Genomic DNA, 11,112 nt, shown 5'->3' on the forward strand with positions numbered 1-11,112 from the left:
GGACTTTCCGGGCTGCCGCTCCCCACCACGTCCCCTCTAGAGCATCCCCACATCATGGCCGTGCAGTCCCATCTACCGTCGTTATGGCTGCAAGAACCAAAAGGAACATGATCTAGACAGATACGGTTTGTCAGAATCTGACAGGAGTTTATTACCCACCTAGCCCAGGCTCTGGGGTCCAGCAATGCCCGATTCAAGATATCCTCAGAAAGAAAGGAGTTCTTAAAGATTTGTGATTATACTAGTGAGTTGGGAAAACTCAGTTTTCCACCTGGGGCCAGGGCAGGGGCTGGGCCGGGGGCTCTGACTCAGCGGGAGCCTTTGTTTTCTAGCTGGACAAAGACTTGGAAGAGGTCACCATGCAGCTGCAGGACACGCCAGAAAAGACCACCTACATTAAACAGAACCACTACCAAGAACTCAATGACATCCTCAACCTGGGGAACTTCACTGAGAGCACAGGTAAGAGGAGGTGGGACCCCTGGGTATGAGACACTAGCCGTCCATTTTACAGATGAAGAAACTGAGGCTCAGAGAGGGGGGTGGGGCAGGTCTGAAGTCACACAAGCCAAGCTGGAGTATCTGGAACCCACATCTACTGAGTGCAGTTCAGTGTTTGTTTGGAGCCCCACCTGGGGATCCACCTATGCACGGGGCTTCTTTTTCTCAGTCCCTTGGGCTCCAGTTCCATGTGTACCCCACATGGCCAGCATTCCCAACGTTCTGACTGGGGGCACATTGTTCTTAGTGAATAATGTACTCATAATTCTTCCAACATTTCACAGTTTCAAACACACCTCATCAACGTACAGGAAAGGAACGGTCAGTAAGATGACATGACATTCGATCCCACCAACCACCTGGGAAATAACACAGTCCATTTTTTGCCTACATTTAGGCAAAATTTTAAAAAGATTACCAGTGTTGATAAGAGCGTATGGAAATGGACACTCTCCTGCAATGTTTTGGAAGTCGGTCTGGCACTCTCCAGAAGTCTGATGTTAAGCCCCTTGACTAGCAATTCCCCTAGCGGGAGGCTTCCCCTTGGAAATAATCCCACAGGGTCAAAGGTATAGATGCATAGTGCTTATCATAACACTACTTGTAGGCGAGAAAAGCTGGAATTAACTTACATGTTCATCATTTGGAGTGGTTTCATGAATTATGATACAGCAAAACAAGGCATATAATATGGTTATTAAAAAGTAAGGTGCATCTCTTTGTACAGATATGGAAAGATCTCTAAATGAGAAAAGCAGTATGAAGACAAGCATTATGATACAATATGCACACACATGTATGTGTATATATGTGTGTGTGTGTGTGTAAGTGCATTTTTCAAAAGGTCTGGTAGAACAAACACCAGATTGTTAACAGTATCCACCTGTGGGAAAGGGACAATATGTGTGGAGAGTGGGTGAGAAGGGATTCTTTTATGTTTCATTTTATATACTTCTCTACTGTTTGCATCTTGTCATTAGCATATATTCATTAATTTTATAAAATTTGTTTAAATCAATGAAAAATCTTTAGTTTTATTCTTATTACAAAAGAATTATTATATAATTCTTATTATATTAGATGTTGATTGTTTAAAAATGTCTAGATTCAGATAAGTAAAAAGGAAACTGAAAGAATAGAAATTATTCCTGATTATTTTAGTATCTAGTAAAGGTGAGCATTTCAAATTAGTGGAGAAAAGTGAATTATTCAATAAATTTCATTGGGATAAATGGGCAGCCATCTGGAAAAGAATAAAGTTAGATCCTTACCTCACAACTTACACAAAAATAAATTCCAGATGGATAAAAGATTTAAATATAAAAAGTGAAAACCATGAATGTACTAGAAGAAACCATAGGAGAATTTCTTTTGTAATCTCAGCAGGAGGGAAACCTTTTCAGTTTGATGCAAAACAGAGAAACCATAAAAAAAAAGTTGATGAATTTAAATACAAAAGAAATTTTGTTAACAATGTGAAAGCCATCATAAGTACAGTCAAAAAATCAAACTAAGCCAAAAAATATTATCTCAGGTAATAAGCTTATTCTCTTATATAAAAAGAAATTATATGTAATTATATACAAAGTATATGTAACTATATACAAACTAATAAGAAAAAGACCAACAAACCAAAAGAAAAATGGGCAAAAGAGAGTTCTCATTAAAGGAAATACAAGTGGTTCTTATGTTTATGAAAAGATGCTCAGTCTCCCTCCTCATTAAAGGAATGCAAATTAATTTGCAGTGAAATACCATTTTTACCTATAAGACTAACAAAGATCAGAGATCAAAAAGTTGCTGAGAGTGGGAGGCAACAGGTGGCGAAACACTGCTGCCCGAAATAGAAATTGTTCTGACCCAGCAACTCCAATTTGGGAATTTATCCTAAGGATATACAGTCAACTCTCATTACTCACAGTAATCGCGTTCTACAAAGTCCCTGTGAACTGTGAATTCCTAGCGGAGACACAGGGTTAGGTTCCTGCAAGCATCTCCCAGGTGGACATTTTCATCAACTGATCAATACATAATTTTGTTTTATGTGTGTTTCTACTGGAAGACACCTTGTTTAATAAACATTGTTGATTCATTAACACTGAACTCATAGCCAACAGCACTGTAACTCATATTTGAACAACACATCTAACACACATTTTCTCCATCTGGCACATCACGGCTTAGGAGAACAATGGATAGCACTTCAGCACTAGGCTTGGGAGCCATTTTAAACAGTGAAAGCACCAACACAACGCACAAAAATGTGAAAAACGTGGTACTTCATAGACCACAATAAGGATACTTATTTATAATATGAGAGGTAAAACAAGAAGGCAGAGCCTTGTTCAACCTCAGCTGGGAGAGCGACTCAGATTTTTGATGCTCTGTGTGTGTTATCGAATGACAGTGAAAGCACCACGAGTATTGACTCTGGGGTTACAAATAAATTTTAGCAAGTAGGCGAGTTCACAAACACAGAATCTATGAACGAAGAGGATTGACTGTATTCACATGGATGCAAAATGACACACATGTAAGGCTGCCCTAACCCTAACCCTGCAGCAGAAAAAGAAAACACCCATACTCTTTTTTAATATAAATTTACTTATTTTGGCTGTGTTGGGTCTTAGTTGCTGCGCATGGGCTTTCTCTAGTTGCGGCAAGTGGGGGTACTCTTCATTGTGGTGCACAGGCTTCTCATTGCAGTGGCTTCTCTTGTTGCGGAACATGGGCTCTAGGCACGCGGGCTTCAGTAGTAATGGCTCGAGGGCTCTAGAGCGCAGGCTCGGTAGTTGTGGCGCACGGGCTTAGCTGCTCTGCGGCATGTGGGATTCCTGGACCAGGGCTTGAACCCATGTCCCCTGCACCATGTCTTAACCACTGTGCCACCAGGGAAGCCCAACACCCATACTCTTTTCCAAACCAAATGAATCCACATCTCTTAGGTGGGGGCCATGTTTTTACATTTCATATTTCTTTAGTTCTCTCCAGGTGGTTCTGAAGCACAAAGATGGTTGAGAGCATCATGTTTTGTGGCTACACAGTATTTCTGTGAATGGAGGCCCCATACGTGCATATTAGTCTGTAACTAATCCACTATTACCCGACAAATTCGGGTTAGTTTCAACTTTCTGATATTGTAAACAATGTGGATTTGAACATCTTTTGTATAGTTTCACAAACATCCTTAATTATTTCTTTGGGATAGTTCCTGAAAGTGGAAATTCTGGGTAAAACACATACTTTTTATAGTGTTTGATGCTTATTGACAGTACCTGCCAGAAAGATTATGCCGGTTTATACTCCCACCAGCAGTTTACTATTATTATTATTTTCAGACTTAGCAATCTTATGGAAAATATACCTTGGAGTTTTTTTCTTTGTCATTATATTCCTAATGCACCCGTGAAAAGGACATTCATATTAGAACCTCTCATTTCTAAGTTATGTTGCCTACATTTGTCGACTCGATTCCCTTTTTTTCTTGGAGAAAGGGAGGTCCCACGGCACACTATCCACATCCCCAGCACGCCACTTCCATCCCTGGACAGGGGCTTCTCGGCTCCCTGCCTTGGTCTCAGGAGAGTGGCTCAGGGACCATGGCTTAGAGAACACAAAGGGAAGATGGGCTCTTTTGCATTCTCTCTCCTTGGGCAGTATCCTAAAAATGACTGCACTGTTGATTTTTAAAAATTAAGTTTACAGAATTATTGCAGTATTGTTGTTTTGCATTCAGATGGCGGAAAGGCCATTTTAAAAAACCACCTCGATCAAAATCCCCAGCTACAGTGGAACACGACAGAGCCCTCTCGAACATGCAAAGATCCTATAGAAGATATAAACTCCCCAGAACAGTAAGTACCTTCTCCTTCAGAATTACTGCCCAAGACTACATTCCTCCTACACAAGAGTTTACATTTGGCACCATGTTTTCACATGCATTACTTTGTTTGAACTCTATAGTAATCTCATGATGCAGGTCAAATTACACTGCTTATATTACACATAAGACGACTAATATTCAAAGAGGGGAGGTGACTTGCCAAAGCTTACCGGTTGCTAAATGCAGGAGATGATAGGATTTGAACTTGGGTCTCTCCAACATCAAATCCCATGTTCTCTGCCTTTGTTACATATAAAATGAATACATTTACTTAACACCAATTTACTGAGACCTACTATGTATCAAGCACAGCACTGAAGAAAACAGACAAAAATCCTTCCCTTCATGGAGTTTACATTCTATCTGGGAAGACAATAACTTAACAAAAAAGCAAAACCTCGTATGTTATGTTAAATGATAGGTGCTTTGGAGAAAAACTAAGCAGGAAAGGAGTTAGGGAGTATAATTTTACACAGGGAGGTCAGAGCAAACTTCGTGAGGTGACATCTAAGCAAAGACCTGGACATCTCCAGTAGCTTTGTCCCCACTGGCAATTTTTAGTTCTTCCCAGTTTACAGCGGATTAGAAGCAGCAATTAGAAATGTCAACTCTGAAACTTGTTCCCTGGGAAGTGACAACAAGGGGAGAGGAACCAGCAAAGGGAGCCCAATCACCAACTGCAGTGTCATTTGGGGCCATTTAGTCTTAGAGCTAGTAGCCTCTCAACCCAATTAGCTCCAGGGCCTCGCAGCTGACAGTCCAATATAATTACTGATGGTTACATGGCATTCATCAGTGGTCTACCTATTAGTTGCCTGCACCACAGTGCAAGCACCTTTAGGGTAAGGTTTAAGTCCTTCCTATGTCCCTTGGACTGAACACAGCTTCCAGCACTGAGTAGGTTTTTGGCAATGAATTAATGAAAAGGCAAACAGGATCCCAGCAGACAGCAGAATGTGTGGCTCTGACAACCACACACAGATGCCCACCCTGCCTGGGATGCTCAGACAGAACACCCTTTCCCAGGTCAAGTTCATTCTTCAGCTCCCCATTTTCCTGGACTCTGCCAACACCAATGACATTATACAAGCTCAACTTTAATTTCCAAATGAAGTCTCCAACACACTAATCTCTCATGAGCACCTGGGAAGGGTCTCTTGGGAGAAGCCCTTCTGGCCAGCAGGTCCTTAGGGAGTGGGGGCAGCACTGCATCTGTCCCCATCCATCTCAGAACCCCACCAATGCATACACCCCAGGGCACACCCTGGTGGGCTGAGGCAGCCTCTGTGAGTTGATTTGCCACCCCACAAAGCACTGTGGTTCAACAGAAGAAGCAAGAGTCACACCTTCCCCAGTTCTGGTTGTTTCTGTGAGCAAGTTACACAAACTCTGTACCCTTCTCTCATCTTTATAATGGGAACAGCAGTGCTTCTTTTGCCTATTGGGTTTTGTGAAGGTCTGGGGTTTTTCCCACCTGAGTTGCCAGGCCTGGGGAACACAAGGAGGCCTGAGAGTTCAGGGAATGCAACCTCCCAGATGCAGTGGGAAACTGCACAAAACACAGCCGAGCAGGGGAGCAGTGGCCTGGGCACATCCGCCAAAGCAGCCTTCACAACAAATAAGGTGATTTACTCTCCTGCCTGCTGGTCATGAGGACTGATGAGAAGGCAAGCGGAACGGTGTGGCAGCGAGCAGGTAGTCAGAAGGCTGCTCCCTCTTCACTCCGCTCCTCCATCAGTCCTGTTTACCCAGCCCCTGACTCAGCCCGGCCTCAGATTTTTTTCTGGCTGCCTTTCTGGGAATTTACCAGAAATTCCTTGTTCTGGGGGCATAGAGAAGGAAGGAGCTCACTCTCTGAGGGGGTTAGCACAAAAATGATGACATTTAAACTGGATCTTAGAGGGAAAGCAGTCATCAGATGGGAAAGCAGAGGAAGAGCTATCTAGGCCGGGGAAACAGCATGTGCAGAGGCATGGAAGATGCCTCCCCATAAGCAGGGTTTTAGGGGAAACTAGCCACCAGAGGGTAATAAGGTTTTCGGGGAGAGGGGGTAGAAGGTTCACCTGGAGAATTTGACAAGAGGCAGATCTTGGGGAGCCCTGAATGCCCCATCCCAGTGTTGGAGAGAAAACGCTAGTCACCAAAGAAGCCGAAAGACCAAAAAGGAACCTTTTTGGAATTGGCCCAGCAAGAGGGACTGAGGTCCTGGACAAGAGACAGTGGCAGAGAAGCCAATAAGGAAGGACAGAGCAGCTGAGAAGCCTTTCCGGGATGGAACCCAAAGCCAAGGCCATTCGGGGACTGGCAAGAGTAGCGAATGAGAGCTGTCTGGGTTTGCAGCAAAGCCCTGTTCGAAGGGCAAGGCCTTATTCTTAAAAATCACTGGAAGCTCGAGAAGCCTGCCTCCTCCTTGCTGCCGTTGCTCTGGTTATTCCCGGGGCAGCAGCTGGCACAGGCAGGCCTGCATTAAACACCTGCCAGATGGATGAGTGGTTAGATGACAGGATGGACAGATCTTGGATTCAGAGAGAAGTTAGCTTCTTAGCACCACCATCAGCTTCTTAGCCAAAGCGACTCCAAAGGCCTTCCTGGTGAGCAGCCCACTAGCCTTCACTAACACCCCCCTTCTTTCTCTCCCTGCCACAGCATCCAGCGCCGGCTGTCCCTCCAGCTCCCCATCCTCCACCACGCCTACCTCCCGTCCATTGGAGGCGTGGACGCCAGCTGTGTCAGCCCCTGCGTCAGCCCCACCGCCAGCCCCCGCCACAGACACGTGCCACCCTCCTTCCGAGTTATGGTCTCGGGCCTGTGAGGGCGGGAGGTCTGGGGCCGGGGCCTCCCCCGCGACGGAACCACACGGAGCAGAGGCATCTGCTACAGGAACCCTGTCAGCTCTGGCCGCGGAGAAGCTGGCGCCACGGCTGGCCTTGCGGGACTGCTCGATGGCACGGAGTGCACAAGATGGGGGGCACTTGGCACCTGACCTCGCGCCTTATTTGTGAAGTTTTCATTCTTTCACAAAGAAGAGGAATGAAAATGACTTCTTCCTTAATGTCTGCAAAGGAGGAGGAGCTAGGATATTTGAAACTTGGCAAAAAAAAAAAATCCTAGACAAGGAGAAAGTCACTAGAACTCCAGCTAGAAGTCACTGAGTGGCCCTGAGCAGCCTTGAAAAGAGGCGAGGGGCTTCTGGAGAAACCGCCTCTGCCTCTGCACACATGCCACCGGCTGTGGCCTCCCAAGCCAGCCCTTCTCCCCTCTGGGGAAGGAGGTGGGCAGGGCAGCCAGGCTCCCAGCTGCCAGTCCAGCCAACCCCAGCCTTCCTGGAACAGGGAGTCTACAGGGAGGGCAGCCGGGCACAGCTCTGTGGGCCGAGGGCTGGGGTACCGGAGCAGGCTGACTCGCATGCCTCCCGGTGGGACTTACTCTCTGATAAATGCCACACATTAATACAATAACACCCGTTCCGGGACCGTGGGGATTTAGGGCACGTCACTGCAGACACGCTCTGCAGCATTCACCCACAGTCGGCCATGCACCCACCACGTCAGCCACGTCCTTGTGTTCGTATCAGGTGTTCCCCATAATAAGGGGGGCACCCGAGCTAATCATAGAATGTCTGTTCCCAGCAAACACGATAAAGAAAGATTGTGCACTTTAACCTCTCTCATCAGGGCCCAAGGGCTGGCTGGGGTTTTGTTTTGTTTTTTTCCACTGACTTTGTTTCTGACCAAAGTGAATCAGGGGCATCTGCTAGAAGACATCCCTGTAGTCACGGGGAGAGAGTTGCTAGCTGCGGGCTTCCCTTAACTTCCAGAAGGCAGCCTTCATTGGGACAAGCCGGCAAGCTCTGCCCTTGGGGGGTCCCAGGGGTGATCAGTCAGCACACTGATTCTCATTCATAAGATCACTCTTCCCTTTTAAACGAACCCCAAAGAGCACTGGCCTGGGAGTCACAAAGACCTGGTTTCAAGTCCTTGCTCCACTGCTGACTCCCTCCATGACCTTGGGCAAGTCACTTGTGTCTCTCTGAGCCTCAGTTTCCCCTAACAAACTGGGGTTGAAATAACACCTGTCCTGCCCTACGTCACAGGGTCACTCTGAAGATCAAAACTTGATCTCATCCAGGGAAGCTTCATACCAAACAGTGAAGCGGCCCTGACCCATGAGGTATCAGGATGACCATGACCTTCAGCCCTCAGGACAGACGGGGCTGTGGCCCAGAGATGCTCCCAGCACAGCCCTATACCAGTATCCACCTGGCTGGAGAGAGGTGGATCCCGATGATTTCTGTGACATTCCTGGGACAGGTTCATTTGCTAAAGAAAGGCCTGAATGACAATGTCCCGGACGTCTGCACAACTGAGCAGTCGCTCAACTCCCTAAAGAACCCTAATGGCAGCTTCAACAGGCAGGCAATAATCTCTTCCCAGACCACTGAAGTCAGGAATATAGTGTTGTCACCACCAGGGTTTGACAAAAGGGCCCATGGGAATCCTACCATCACCAACATTTCAAAACACCCTATTTCACGTAGCATAGAGTTCTCCTCCCCTCCCCCAAAGAGAGGTTATGGAGGTACTGTAGCTTTTAGGGAGGAAAAAAATGTTTAAAAAAAATGTTAACACATCACAGGTCAAGTTGAAGTCACTGTCTGTTTAGGCACTAAAAATCGGTGTTGTTACTCACTGTGTATTACAGTATTTACTTTCTTTCTTGATTTCACCAAACCAGATTTAATTTAAAGGACCACATTAATTTTTCAAAGGGAAAGAAACAATTCATTGTACATAATGTATACACGCACACAGAAACAATACCTGTAGAAATATTAATCCAGCATAGCAGGAAAGAAAAAAAGAAAAAGCACTGGACAGTCGGAGGTGAGTGTGTGCATCTGTGACCCACTGTGACTCCTGAGCGTGCACAGTCTTCTAGGTTAACCCACACAGTACATTCTCTGTCTTAATGATACTGTAGGTTCACCTGTTTTTTTTTAAATTTCCCCACAAATAACAAGACCCACAGAAGTGACTCTAGCTATTTAACGGTTCTGTCCTTTTATATGCAGCAAACGCCATACACTTCCGAAGAGGCTTCAGCCTGAAGGTGTTTTCCAATGTTAGTGCACAAACGCTTTAAATTAGACTGGAACTGCCAGAATCAAATGTAAATGAGGAATTTCTCGTACCCCTATTGCATGGTATCAATTTTTAATAAATTGTTGCAAATTTGTTTTTATGAATAAAAGGAAGAAAACTGTTGTCTTTAATGCCTACTCTTCCCAAAGTGCAGGTCAAATCAGGCCATATTCTCCTGCTAAGAAACTCAGGGAAAGGCTCTGGGGGTGCCTGCTCAGCATGTTCCCTTCCTTCAGAAGCTGCCTTCCCCTGGCTTCTGCAGGCAGTAGCAGAGCAGCCTGTTACCATGTGGTGATAGATCCAGGGGTGAGAACCTGGCCTGAGCTGGGCCAGTAAGTCCCTTCCCCATGCAGAGAAATTAGCCACGAAAGAGAAAAATGAAGCCAGCACAGAGAAACAGGATCAAGGGATGGGTCCTGATGGTGTCCAAGCACCGGGTCAGCTGTTCCTGAAAGCCAGCAGCACCCTCGTCTTTCCCGTGCTGGGATGTTCAGACCTTCCTCAGATTCTCAGTTCTCCCAATAAATCACCCTTTTTGCCTAGGTTAGTTCAAGTTCAGTTCCCATCAGTTGCAACCAAAAGGTTCCTGACCAGTCTAGAACGCTCACTGCCTCCCCAGGCCCGACTACCTGCCTCTCCAGCCCCGAGTCCAGGCCATGACAGCCTCTCATGGTCTCATGCTCCTTCCAGACTCATCAGCCTCCTCCCCCAGACCCTATAGACTGTTTGCACTTCCTCCACTGCACTGGGCCCTCAGCCTGCAGCTCCATCTCAGGTCCACCCCATCCTTCAATGTCCCATCCAAAACCTCCTCTTAGTTCCCCCGACTTGAAATCCTCTCTTCCACTGTCCCTGTCTCACCACACCTGGTAAAGCCTCACACTAGCCCTTCCTCTCCACCCCAGACAATGAGCTCCCCAAGGATGGGAGTCACATCTACTTCCTCAATGTCCTACCCAGCATCAGGCCCTCCCACTGGCTCAGAACATTCCTTGATGAGGCTTTTGCAGAGTTGAACATTTTGGCTGAGGCGTGTCCATATTGGTTTCCGGGTCTGGAAGACAGAGCAAGGCCAGAGTGGCCTAAAGAGGGCAGGGAGGCCTGAAGCCATGTGACTAGGTGTGAGCCCCAGATACGGGGGGCTGGACCCAGTCTAGAGTTTCCTAGTACACAGGGTCCTCAGTGGTGAGCCTGCTGAGGAAAAGGGCTCCTGAATACTGACCACCTTTTAGACAGCCCTCCTATGGGATACAGGATGTTCAAGGGTGGGGAACAGGTCCAACAAGATAAGGAACTTACCCAAGGTCACCTAGGGAGTCATGGCAAGGGCAGGAACAGAAACAGAATCCTGATTAGTCTTCCTTCTCGACCTGACCTAGACTCACAGAAATTAAGAGCTAAGAAGGAACTGTGGGGTCATCTTGTCCAACCCCTCACTTTACAGGTGGGGCAAGTGAGGCCCAGTGACAGGAGCCAAGGCCGACCTGAAGGTCCTGAGAGGGCAGGCATGGAACCTGGATTTCCTGGCTTTAAGATCTAGCTCCTTCCTCACGCCTGACCCAGAACCACAGATAGAACAACCACAGC

At 46.6% G+C, this 11,112-nt stretch overlaps 1 protein-coding gene across 1 annotated transcript in view; it reads left to right on the forward strand.

Annotated features, from left to right (window-relative positions):
• The window catches only part of GABBR2 (gamma-aminobutyric acid type B receptor subunit 2), a 368,838-nt gene extending 360,413 nt beyond the window's left edge, over positions 1 to 8,425 (forward strand). Inside the window, exons 17-19 of the mRNA XM_027105394.1 lie at positions 333 to 462; positions 4,238 to 4,355; positions 7,031 to 8,425. Coding sequence (XP_026961195.1) covers positions 333 to 462; positions 4,238 to 4,355; positions 7,031 to 7,196 — 414 coding nt within the window. The 3' untranslated portion in view covers positions 7,197 to 8,425. The remainder of the gene's footprint in view (positions 1 to 332; positions 463 to 4,237; positions 4,356 to 7,030) is intronic.
• Positions 8,426 to 11,112: the final 2,687 nt, after the last annotated feature.

Source organism: Aethalodelphis obliquidens, unplaced genomic scaffold, assembly GCF_003676395.1.
Source record: "Aethalodelphis obliquidens isolate GAN/ISIS:26980383/991018 unplaced genomic scaffold, ASM367639v1 scaffold7, whole genome shotgun sequence".
Taxonomy (NCBI): domain Eukaryota; kingdom Metazoa; phylum Chordata; class Mammalia; order Artiodactyla; family Delphinidae; genus Aethalodelphis; species Aethalodelphis obliquidens.